Genomic DNA, 13,223 nt, shown 5'->3' on the forward strand with positions numbered 1-13,223 from the left:
TGTAACACCTATGTATTTGCATCTGTATTCTTTAATCACTTGATATTCACTCCACTCTCAGCCCCACGGTAATTACAGAGGTAGCCATAATTTATTTTGATGTCTGTCTGTAAGCTCAATATAGGCAGGGAAGGTGTATTGCATTGCACTCTCCCGAGTGCTTAGCACAGTCCTCCGCACACAGTACATGCTCCCAACAATAACATTGATTGAGCTAAAAGGGCATAATTTACATATGGAGACTCACATCAGGGCTGCAGTTTGAATATTACATATTTACATTTCACAAGGAGTTAAATGGTCTCTGAGTTCAATTTTTACTTTAAGATCACCCAGGCCATCATGATCTCTGAAAGGATGTAGGACAAGTAAGACACTTTTTGGTATATTAAAAGTTAACAAGAACTGCTCAAGGGAAGTGGTTTGACTCTGTCGGTATGACAGATTTGCCTTAAGTACTTTGTTGATGTGGGTGTGCTATTTCCTCTTTTTAGAAAGAGTGTTAAAACAAATGGAAAACCAATCTAAGAGGGCAACAGACATTTCACTGTCCCAAAGTACTGACACTACTTTAAAGGGCAGCATTTTCAAATTTCTTCGTATTTATCATTCTTTATCCTTAAACTTTACTAATTTCCTGTCTTAAGAACAATTAACTTCCAATAACATACTAGTGGAGGATGTACTGCAGCCCTCTAGGAGCACTCCAGCAAAGGGATTTTTCAATTTAGAACATCTCCCCATCCCAAGGGGGGAAAAGAAGGGAAAGAAAAAGAAAAGAGTACATGGATGAAATGGTTTGCATGGCTGTATATGTATGCAGAAATAGGAAAAGCTTGAAAAAAAAGCCATTTGAATTCCCAAGCAGAAAACACAGCATTCTAGCTCTTGCGCACGCGCGCGGCGCGCACACACACACACACACACACATACACTCCATTGATCCCTATCAAAATTCGATCCGTTTTAAAAGTACGGAAGAGCCATGCAATTAAAAGGGGAACCTCGGAAGGTCCTTGCAAAAAAGAGAGCAGTTTCACAGCTGCTATTTTATAAGACATTACGAAAGTGAATCAAGCAGGCTGCTAAACACCTTACCTGTTGGACAAAGCTGCCTATCTACCAGAAAGAATTTGGAGGGAGAGGAGCAGTAGTGAGGAAGAGATAAGACACGGATGAGATGGGAGTTGACAAGGATAGTGAATGATTGCAGGGTAGGAATACAGGGAGAAAACAAGGATATTACCATCATTACCCTCTGCTCTACTCTAATTTAAAGCAAGTACAAGATGTGCTTCAGCTGTAGGGCAAGCTTATTATCAAGGTAAAGAGTTTACACCATCAGAATAATATCCTAGTACACGTCACATGTCTCTCTCTCGCTCTCTCTCAGATTGTAACTGTAAACTTTTCAATCCTACAAGGCAGTTTGGACAATTTAACTGGTGCAAATATTCATAATTAAGGGAAAGGCTGCCCACACCACCTGAGTTTAAGCAACTTCAGCACCTAAAAATCCCGCAGAACTTATTCAATCACAAGGATCCAAGTGATATGTCAACTGATTTACTAGAAGATATTTTCCCTCCAATTCTCAGCTCCCTTGTGCACTTGAAATCAGAGGCAGCCCTGCAGCTGACAATTCAGAAATTCAAACTCCGGGGAATGGTTGTCTATCACGTAGACAGAAGGGAATTAGTCATTGGGCAATAAATCACGAGAGAACTGGTCAACAGGTTCCGGGATATAGGGTGCTCCCCCAAGTAAGGCTGGGAACAGGCAACTGCTGGGTGGGGAAGGGGTGGAAAGGGGAGACAGGACTATGTGGAAGACTCCTCTAGTAGGCCTGGTGATTCTCTCAGCAAGTAACTGAGATCTGGGTACTTTCCAGGGTAGGCTGCCCCCTTGAAAACTCTCCAACAGAGGCCTAGCTTGTTAACTTTTGGGGGAGAGTCCGAGTCCATCAAGAGTTTTGGCTTTGCCTACGTAGGATTGGGCTCCCCCTTCTGCCCCCTGGCCCCCTTCCTCCTCTTCCCACGTCTTCACACCTCAAATCCCCTTTCCCCTTCCAAAGAATGAAGGCCAATTCCTTAGCGGCTATCTGAACTAAAAGTGAACTAAAAGTGCTGAGTTTGGATGAAAAGACTTTTTGATTTTTAGAGTGGGACGAGGATCTTCTGATGTCACTTCGAGAGTTTACTCCAAAGCCAGCGCAGCTGTGGGACCACCTCTGGCGTGTCTTAGTCAGGACGGAACCCCGCCCGGCCTCCAAAGAGCGCTGGGTCCGACACGGGCCAGGAGGGGTCACCATCCCAGCTCTAATCTGGGGCGGCAGCTGTGTTCTTGGCCAGGATGGACGCGGCCAAGCGCTGCCCTGAGGGGCCCCACCCTGACCAGCCACCAAACCGCCGACTGCCCTGGCCACAGACTCCTCTCGCAGACTCTCCTGTCGAGGCAGACACGGCTCAAGATGATGAAACAGTAAGATTCGCTCCTGGCCCGCACCCAACCCTTCCAGCCAGGCAGGAACGCAGCCAAGCCCTTGAATTGGGATGTGTCTTCACGTAACAAACCTCACCACTAGATGTAAACTCCTGGAGGGGCAGGGATCAGGTCTATTACTCTCTGTTCTCTCCCAAGAACCTTCTCAGGGTTTGGCACCTGGAGAGTTTCCAGTACTCTGCCAGTCTCAGACTACGGGGGGGAGTCAAAACAGAGGCACACCCGTTCATCTCTAGCTTGGGCAGTGAATAGCGAGTGGAAGGCGACTGCTGCAAGTCAACACTCACCCACACTGGGCAGCAGCGGCACGGGAGGGAGTCGAGGGCAGAGACCTTCCTTTATCACGCGGAAGGAGGCGATGGTAAACCACATCTGTATTTTTTACAGGAAGACTTCAGGATACACTACCAGAACGACTGCCGATGGAAGCGCGGGTACCTCTGGGAAGAGATGCGTCCCATGGCGTGCCGTGGGTCAGCCACGACTCCACAGCATAAGAAAACAACTCTCCCAAGTGCTCAGACTAGTGCTCCGCATGCAGCAGGTTTTCAATCATATACCAATTGCTGGATTGATTAATGGACTGGTGGAAGAGGTGACATTCATAGCGCTGACTCAGTCCTGTCGAGACATCTGTGTTAGAGTGTGGGATACTAGCCTTTTGTCACTCAGCATGGAAAGGGTCAAAGAGGTAAGACTGAGAACGTGCAGACGGGACCTTCTCCCAGGAAACTGGTTTCCTTGTATGCGCCCCCTTCATTCCAGCAGTCAGCCCAAGAAGGCCGGGAGTCCCTGTACTCCCTGTTAAGCTTAGTACCTAGAGAGGAAGACAGTAATAACATAAATGACAATAATGCTATTTGTTAAGCACTTACTACTGTGCCAGGCACTGTACTTAGCGCTGGGGTAGATACAGGCCAATTGGATTGGACAACAGGTAGGGGATGAGATGGGAGAGTGGACTGCATCAGAGATCCCATGATGGGATCACTCAAAAACTGCTCAATCCTGACTGCGGAGAATAAAGCCCTGCTGAGGCTAATTTTCTCCCCAGTGGTTGCCAGAAGAGGATTTTTTCTTTATTCTGAAAAAAAACCTCTTCGAAAATTTCACCTGACCCATTCCGACGTGGCCATTGTTACAAATACAGTTCCATTTATAAAATGATTACACGTAGAGGTGACATTATAGGAAAAATCGCTGACGGAATAAGCTATAACAGCTACTCTTAGCTAACATCTAAAAGCTCTGAATAGATTTCAACAGGGAAAATTCAACCGCTAAAGTATTCGAAAATCAATCCATCAGTGATATTTATTGAGCACTTACTATGTGCACAGAATGGTAATAAGGGCCCCGGGAGCAGACGTCCCCTGCCCACAACGAGTTTACAGTCTAGAGTTCATCAGTAAGATCCAAAGAAAAATGTGGGTGACAACTGGCAAGTGACTAAGGAACTATCTGAACTGGTGTGAACACACAGGACTCTTTTTTATTTGGGTTTCCTCTCTTTTTAGTGTAGCCGATTATTCAACTTTTGTCCTTCGACCCCCTTGGAGTGGCTTTTTGCATCTCCAATAGCCCTTTCCCGGACAATCACTCTCCCCAGTCACTTGGTCTGCTGAATTAAGCCATGACACTCTCCTAGAAGGGAATCCTGTCTGATTTCCTATCAGAACGGGTGTGGCGGGCTCTACTTTGACAGAGAAGCAACTAGTTTGGAAGAGGAAAAGGAAAGCTTTCAAAGGTAAGCTTATTTAAGGTTTGTCGGGCATGAGTGCATAAATTAAATCAGTTGCCTTGCTTTTTTTCCCCACCTCAGGCCCTCTTGCCCCACATTTCTCAGAAACCCTGGAAGGAAAAAGTTGGCCCAGAAACCTGTGATTAAAAACAGATGAATGACAGGTTATCCCAATTTTCTTCAGGAATTTCAAAAGTCTGTTCTTGGGAAAATGAGCATGAAAATTCTCTTGCTTGTCCATATTAGTTTAAAAACAACTCCAGTCAAGGGGCCTACTTGTGGGCATAGATCAGGGATCAGATCTACCAACTCTACTATACAGTACTTTCCCCAACCGCTTAGGACAGTGCCCCTGCACATAATTAGCACTTAAACAGCATTGATTGACGAGAGTTTTTGTTTTGATCTATCGCCCCCCCCACCCTCCCCCTGCAATCTGTCCCCTCCCTTCTCCAGGGATTTTTTTTTTTTTACATGAAATAAGTGTCAATTGAAAATCCATTTTTCACCTCATCCCAACTTGGTACGCTGCATCCCCATGTTTAGTGGCCTGAGGTGGTGAAAGTGGCTGCATTCTCTTTGGAACTCTGTCACTGGGGCAGATCCATCTTGAGGGTTCCATTTCGCATGGGGGGTGAGAGTGGGGGGTACTCCCTTCTTTGTAGTTGCTTCTGGGCCGGACCGGCCTTGGCCGAAGGATTATTTTTCACAGAAGAAGCCCTCAGGGAAGAGGATAGGAATGTGGGGAATCAACAAGGAAGGCTGATGTGCTGCCAAGGTGCAGTTGGTGGATCACAGGTTTGGAGAAAGGGAAAAAAAAAAAAGGATGGGCAAGGCACAAAAGCAAGGGGGAATTTTAGGGTCAGTGCTGACCTCCTTTCAACGTATTTCCTTGAACTCTGGCAAGGGCTACACTAAACTCAGGAAGAAGAATCATCAAGTAAAGTGGGTATGATGCAAGTGCTCTTTCAAAGTGCGGGATTACGGGAAAAATCATGCAAAGGCATCTGAAATAACACATGTCTCTACTTCAGCTCCCTGCTTGGTGGTGTAGATATCAGGCTGATCTGATTAAACAATGAAGTCTTTGTTTAGGAGGGCAAAACATGCTGTTTCTTATTATATGCCTGCCCACGGCTCTTGTGACGTGAATAAAAAATTTGGATCCGACTGGTTGGCTAAAAGGTCTACCCTTGTCTGAAACAGCGTGGCCAAGTGCACAGAGTACGGGCCTGGGGGTCAGAAGGACCTGGGTTCTAATCCCTGCTCCGCCACTTGTCTGCTGGTGACCTTGGGCAAGTCCCTTCACTTCTCTGTGCCTCAGTTACCTCATCTGTAAAATGGGGATTCAGGCTGGGAGCTCTACGTGGAACAGACACTCTGTCCAACTAAATTATTTTGTAGCCACTCCAGCGCTTATTACAGTGCCTGGCACAGAGCGAGCACTTAATAACACAATTATTATTATATGATCAGAAATCACCTAAACAAAGGCAACAACACACACACACACACACAAATTTTAAAAAACTATGCTGTAAAGGCCCTCACAGTCTTTTTCTCAGCTGCTCCTGCGGGCCTTCCTCCTCACTCTCCTAGTGATAAAATGGCAGCTGAGTTCTGACCAGAACTGTAAATGGAGAAGAACCTGCTCATCAGGCCAATTTGACCCTTGAGACCCTCCCCTGGGCTCCCAGAGAGATGCTCTGAATCAAGGCCTGGGACCGAGGAAGAAGTAGTCTGGGGAGTCTAGACTATTGACAGAATCCAAGATCCAACAATTTAGATAATTAAGAAACAACCTCTTGCTTTCAGTCTCTAAGGATTGCCAGAAGTCGTGGGTGGCCAGAAACAGATCAGGTCACTTCCCCGCTTCACAAATCCCACCCGGCAGGATAACCCTCAACTGCGAACCCTAATTAGAAACAAGAGGTGTTCCCATGATTAACATCCAGGTTTTAACATGTGAGCAGTAAGCGTGTGTTAACATGCCTTTTAAAGATGATCGCACACGTGCTGATAGTAACCCCTGGTAAACTAAGTAGACACCTATTCTGACTCCAAAGGGAGGTCAGGAATTGAAGCACAACATTACCCGATGTGATCACCTCATCTTATTAGGAAGGTAAGGATAAGCCATCTAGACCCTCTAAACCTAAGGAAAGTCCGTCCATTTATTTCAACATCTCTCTAAACAATGTAAAAATCTAAAACAAATGCCATTATGTAAGTGCATTCTCTGAAGATCAAGAATGATGCAACAGTTGCTATGGTAACCGCTCCTTTTTATTGACTAAGATGTGGGCTGGGGAAAAAGAATCCTTTAAAAAAACAACTTTCAACATCTTAACTCTACCATTAGCATACTCCCTTTTCCCCGGTGCTACCTCACTAAATCCTCAAACAACAGTTATCTTCGGAGGTGCCTGACCAAGTCCTGCTCTCATTAAGCTGGTTTTGGCTTCTGGAACGGAACTAGTTTCTAGTGATTCTGTTCAAAAACCAAGTTTGGAGAAGTGGGACGGCTCAATCACCAACTCGCAAACACGAAACCTCACACACAGGAAAGCTTCACAACTTTAGGAGAGGAGAAGAGCGTTAAAATTTGCTTTTCTTCTTCCTCCAAACTGCGCCTAGGCAGCTCTAGAAGCAATTATATCCCACCCTGACTACTGCATCAGCCTCCCTGCTGACCTCCCTGCTTCCTGATTTTATCCAACTCGGTTACCCCGTTCATTAAAAAAAAGTAAAAAATTCAGTTCCCACCTCCCCACTCAAGAACAGCCAGAGGCTACCCACCCACCTCCGCATCAAACCAAAACTCCTTACCATCGGCTTTAAAGCACCAGATCATCTTGCCCCCGCTTAATCTTACCTTGCTGATTTCCCACTACAAGGCAGTCCACACACTTACTTACTGTGCTTCGATCTCGTCTCTCTCTCCACCGACTCCTTGTCCACATCCTCCCTCCCCCTTCATATAAGACAGATCACCCCTCTCCCCAGTAGCAAAGCCTTATTAAAATCGCATCTCCTCCGAGAGGCCTTCCCTGACTAAGCCCTGTTCCCCTACTCCCTCTCCCTTCCTCATCCCTTATGCAGTTGAATCTGTACCCTTTTAGCCCATGATACTCCACCCTCAGCAGTTATGTACATATCCAGAATTTATTTATTTATATCGATATATGACTCCTGCTCCAGACTGTAAGTTCTTTATGAGCAGGGAACATGTATACCGACTCTTTTGTACAGTACTCTCCCAAGCACTCAGTACAGTGCTTTGCACACAGTAAGGGCTCAATAAATACCATTCATTAAATGATTATTTTAGATTTCTAGCAGGGAACACGTTATACCGACTCTTTTGTACCGTACTCTCCCAAGCACTCAGTACAGCACGTTTGCACACAGTATGGGCTCAATAAACATCACTAATTAAAATGACTGTTTTAGATTTCTATGAGTTGAAAAAAAAACAACACAGTGCTTTGTGTTAGTTTAAACTTAAAAAGTGACTTTTGGAAAACCTGAACTGTTGACTTTTAGAGACTATTGGCAAAATGTGATATCAAGCACAGTGTTAAGAAAAAAAAGGGAAGGCCTGAATTTTCTAATTTTTTTAAAAATAAGCTTCTTGAGGGCAGGGAACATATGCCACTTCATTAGTCTACACTTTACAAATTGCCTAGTATACACCACACAAAGTGGTTGCTCCAGAGAAGCAGCCTAGTGGAAAGAGCCCTGGCTCGGGAGTCAGAGGACATGGGTTCTAATCCCAGCTCTGCCACTTGTCTGCTGTATGACCCTGGGCAAGCCAACTTGACTTCTCTGTGCCTCAGTTATCTCATCTGTAAAATGGGGATGAAGATTGTGGGCTCCACCTGGGACAACCTGATTACCTTATACCTACCCCAGTGCTTTGGAACAGTGCTTGGCACATAGTAAGCGGCTTAACCAAGACCATCACCAACAATAAAGGTACTGCTTACTGTAGAAAGAGACCTCAAGTTTTTTCACGTTTCTTCTTTGTTATGCCTTAAATGTCTCCCACCATCTGAAAATCTCAATCCATCAAGATTATGAAACACATAGCAAAAAGTAAGCAAAAATTCTGCAGAATTTGAACCCTGACTTTGAGGGCTCAAAGTCAGAAGTGATCACACTTAAGTTGGTCTATCTTTCACGGTGAGGCTCTAAGAATTGAGGGATTCTTTCATGAGGGGTTCATATCTAAGAAAATAGCCATTTTTTTTTTCAGTAGTAGTAAATAAAAGAATCACTAATCGAGAGGCAGATCGGGCCGAGTGGCAAAAGAGCCACAGGTTTGGTGAGCCTGAGTCATGGGTTCTAATCGCAAGTATCGTCCACTCGTCTGCTATGTGACCTTGGGCAAGTCACTTCACTTCTCTGGGGCCTCAGTTACCTCATCTGGAAAATGGGGATCGAGACCGTCCGTGAGGCCCCACGAGGTCGAGGGTCAACCTCATTACCTTCTGTCTACCCCAGCGCTTAGAACAGTGCTTAGCACAGACTAAGCGCTCAACAAACACTGTAACTGTTGAAAAAATGATTTCATGTTGTGTGACCCTAAGATTCTCAAAATGAGAAGGCTTACTGTTTTATCTCATTTTAGCCATCTCTCGAGAGAACAGGGCAAAGCGAATGCAATCTCTTGTCAACGGAGTGCCAACTGAACAGACCAGGACATGGGTGCTTCGTTGAAAAAAGGAAAACAAACAAAAAACACACGTGAGTCGAATGGAACAGCTTGGAAGCACGACCGAATCAAAAAATAAGACGGTTCGGGATACGAGAGAGAGGGAGAAGTAGGAGAGCAAAAGAGAAGGGAGGGTCAGTTAAAAATCTCCAAAGGTTTCGAGTGTCAATCAAAGGTATCATAAATCAGATCAAACACCTCCTCCAGGGAGGAGCGCTGGATAGGACTCGTCCAGGTTGGGCGTTTAACCTCCAAGGGTTTCTCCGGGGATCAGTTCCCATAGAGAAGCAGCGTGCTCAGTGGAAAGAGCCCGGCCTTGGGAGTCAGAGGTCTTGGGTTCGCAATCCGACTCTGCCACTTGTCAGCTAGGAGACTGGGGGCCCGTCACTTCACTTCTCGTGCCTCAATCATCTCATCTGATTAAAACTGCGAGCCCCACGGTGGACAACCTGATCACCTCGTATCCCCCCAGCGCTTTAGACAGCGCTCTGCACATAGTAAGCGCTTAACAAACACCAACACTATTATTAACCTCCATCTCCCCCCTCCAACGCGTAAGCTGACGGTTGGCAGGGGCCCTGCCTGCCGACTCCCGTGGTCCTGTACGCTCTCGGCACTTAATCCAGTGCTCTGCACCAGTGAGCGCTCAATAAATACCATCCTTGCCCTGAGCAGCCCGAGAGCCCGTCGTCGGGCGGGGATTGTCTCTATTCTGTGGGCCCAATTGTCCATTCCAAGCGCTTAGCACAGCGCTCCGCACATAGTTAAGCGCCCGACAGGACACTATGGAATGAATGATTGGGACCAGGGGCCCGGGGGGCTGGAGGGGGGGAGGGGTGGCTGGACTCCCTCCGGGGGAGGGGGAGAGAACGGCCCCGCTAGCATCGAGTGTGTCTGTTAGGCGCCTATTACGTGCCAAGCGGCGTTGTTGAGCGCTCGGCGGCGGTTAATGGATCGTCGCCCTGGGGAGCCGTTGTTAGGGACGGGCCGCCTCCGGGACGGCACCGCGGGGAGGGAACCGGCCCCGGGGACCTTTGGAAGCAGCTCGGGGGGGGGGGTTGGAGGGTTGGGGGGGGCGTGATCCAGCCTCGCTTCTTCCCCAGGCTCCTTCCTCCCCCCCGGCGCGGGCGGGCCGAGAGAAAGAAAGGAGAGGGCGGCGGGGAGGGGGCCGGACTGTCTCTGTGTGTGTGTGTGTGTGTGTTGCGCGCGCTTTGGGTCGGGCTCCCCGGCTGGGCGCGCCGCCCGCTCCCGCTCCCGCTTCCGGGTCGGGTCCGCTGCGGGCCTCGGTTACCTTCCCGGTACTTCCTGCGGAGCCGCCGGTGGACGCTCTTCACCACCCGGACAGCTTCTCCTGCTCCAGCTTCCGTTCCTGCTCCCGCTGCCGCTCCCGGGGCGGCCCGCCTCCGCCTCCGCCTCCGCCTCCGGCTCCGGCCCCGGCCCCGGCTCCGGCCCCCTTCTCGTGAGCGGCGCCGCGGCCCCCCCGGCCCGGCCCCGGCCTCCATGTCTCCTCCTCCTCCTCCGCCGCCGCCCCCGGGCCCCGGCCCCGCGCCCCGTCCCCCAGCGGAGCCCGTCGGAGCGGCGGCCCAGGAGCAGGAGCGGTGAGCGGGAGCGGGCGGGGGCGGGGAGGCGGGGGAGGGGCGGGGCGCGAGGGCCCGCAGCGGTCCCCCGATTGGGCGGGCGTCCGAGGGCCGGGCGGAAACGGACAGCGGCGGGGACCAATGGGCGGGCGGGGGTTGTTTGGGCGGCGGAGGAGGCGGGGGGAGGGGGAGCGCTAGACCGCGGAGCCCCGAGAGGGCCCCCCCCCCCCCCCCTCCCCCCCCCCCCCCCAGAGAGCTGGCCACGCGCAGGCGCGGGGGACGGACGGCACGACGACGGACGGCGGGGGGAGGGGCCGGGGCCGCCGCGCGGCTTGTGCGCGTGCTCGCTGGCGGGAGCTGCGCGGCCCCGAGGCGGTGCTCCTCCTCCCTCTCCTCCTCTTCCTCCCCCCTTCCTCCCTCCTCCCCCTCCACCCCCCTCCCCCTGTCCCTCCTCCTCCTCCTCCCTCCCGCTCCTCCCCCTCCCCGTTCCTTCCTCCTCCTCCTCCCGCTCCCTCCCGCTCCCTCCCGCTCCGGGTCCCGCTCCGGGTCCCGCTCCGTCGCCTGCCCGTCCCGTGGGTCCCGCGGGCAGCCGTTTGTCCCTGGCCGTGTCTGGCGGGGTGGCGGGCCGTTAGAGGCGGTGAGGGGCCGGCGGAGGAGGCGCCTCGGTGCCCCGGGGGCCGCCGCCGTCCTCGGCCTCTCCCGCGCGGGGCAGCGGGGCTTGGGGGTCGGGCACCGGGGGGGCCCTTCCCCTCGCCTCCCCTCCCCTCCCTTTTCCCCCTGCCCGGGCCCAATGCACCTGTTGGTGGTCTGTAGTAGCCTCCTCTCCCAAGCGCTTAGCACAGTGCTTTGCGCAGAGTGAGGCGCCCAAGAAACCGGACTGAAGGGACGAACCCAAGAACCCGATAGGCTTCTTAACCCTCTCCTAAAAGGCGACAGATACCCCCCTCCGCCTCGCCCTCCGCCTTCCGTGACCGCGAAGCTCTGCTTTTAATAATGTTGGTATTTGTTAAGCGCTTACTATGGGCCGAGCACTGTTCTCAGCGCGGGGGAGATACAGGGCATCAGGTTGTCCCGTGTGAGGCTCCCAGTTAATCCCCTTGACAGTGAGGAACTGAGACTAAGCACTCGGGAAAGCACAGCAATCAGTCGGTTGTATTTGAGGTTTATTGGGCGACTGAGCACCGTACTTAGTTCTTGGGGCGGGGCGGGGGCAGCACAGTGGAGAAACACGTTCCCTACCCACGAACTGTAGAGTATTGGGGGGGGAGGGGGGAGAGGAAGGACGTGAGATCGATAAATTTACCCGGTTCTGTTCAGATCGGAGGTCAAAGGCCACCCAGAAGGAGTGGGAGAAGTGGAAATGAGACCTAATCGGGGCAGGCCTCTTGGGAGGAGATGGATCTGGAGGTGCGGGAGAGGGATGGTCTGGGGTAGTGGAGGCGGGGAGAGGCGAACGGGGGCAGGATGTGGCCAGGGAGTAGCGGCGAGATAGACGGGATCAAGGTACGGTGAGAAGGTAGCTTTGAAAGAACCAAGCGTGGCTGTTATAGGCAGCGGCGACGGTAAGGAAGGAGGGGGTAAGTGATTGATGTATTTAAAGCCAGTGGTGAGAGCTTGACAGGGTCAGTGAAGCCAAGTTGAATAATCTCTTCGGCGAGAAGGGGGTGGTTGACAGCACGGAAGGCAGCTGAGAGTCTGAGAAGGATTAGGGTGGAGTAGAGGCCATTGAACTTGGCGAGAAGATCATTTATATTATAATAATTATGTACTTGTTAAGCGTCTTACTATATGCCAAAGCACGGGGGTAGAGGAAGTAATTAAGTGCGACACAGCCCTGGCTCGATCCCCTTTTTACGGATGAGGGAACTGAGGCCCAGAGAAATGAAGCGACTCGCCCACGGGTCACACGGCAGGCGAGCGATGAAACCGGCATTAGAACCTCCGTCCTCTGACTCCCAAAGCCGGTGCTCTTGTCACTAGGCAAGACCTTTGAGAGTGCGGTTTCGGGTGGAGGGAAGGGGATGGAAGCCAGATTGGAGGGGTTCAGGGAGAGGAATTGGAGGAGAGGAAGTGGAGAGAGTGGGTGTAGATAACTCACTCGTGGAGTTTGGAGAGGAAGGGTAGGAGGGAGATGGGGTGATAACCGGAGGGAGCCCCGGGGCCATGGAGCATGAAGACGAGCATCTTTAAAGGCGGTGGGGGAGTGTTGAAGATGGCCGTCAGGGAGAAAGGAAGGGAGGGGGCGGGTGCTTTGATAAGGTGTGGAGGGAGGGGTCGACTTTAGAGAAGGCAGGAGATCTCATTTTCAGATTCGGCTGGGAAGATGGGAGAGCTAAAGATGGGATAGGAGGGAGGAGAGGACAGGAGGAGCAGGGAAGGTTTTAGATTTCAATTTTCTAATCGTTTCAGTTTTTCAATAAAGTACGTGCCAGATCATTAGGGTTAAGAGATGGGGGAGGAAGTTAAACATCTAGAACAACTGGCGAGGGCAGTGGTCACAGGAGTCAATAAGGATAGAGCAATGATTTTGCTGGACAGTACGCTATTAATCGAGTTGGAAGATGTAATCCCTTCCTACAAGTAATTTACATTCATTCATTCATTCAATAGTATTTATTGAGCGCCTACTATGTGCAGAGCACTGTACTAAGCGCTTGGGGATGAACAAGTCGGCAACAGATAGAGA

The 13,223-nt window shown here is 50.6% G+C and overlaps 1 protein-coding gene across 1 annotated transcript in view; it reads right to left on the reverse strand.

The window, feature by feature from the left end:
* Positions 1 to 10,377, reverse strand: part of BMT2 (base methyltransferase of 25S rRNA 2 homolog) — a gene marked incomplete at its 5' end in the record, with an annotated part of 54,681 nt that extends 44,304 nt beyond the window's left edge. Inside the window, 2 exon segments of the mRNA XM_029073284.1 lie at positions 10,252 to 10,296; positions 10,299 to 10,377. Of these exon segments, the coding sequence (XP_028929117.1) occupies positions 10,252 to 10,296; positions 10,299 to 10,377 (124 nt within the window).
* Positions 10,378 to 13,223: the final 2,846 nt, after the last annotated feature.

Source organism: Ornithorhynchus anatinus, chromosome 10 (genome assembly GCF_004115215.2).
Source record: "Ornithorhynchus anatinus isolate Pmale09 chromosome 10, mOrnAna1.pri.v4, whole genome shotgun sequence".
NCBI lineage: Eukaryota > Metazoa > Chordata > Mammalia > Monotremata > Ornithorhynchidae > Ornithorhynchus > Ornithorhynchus anatinus.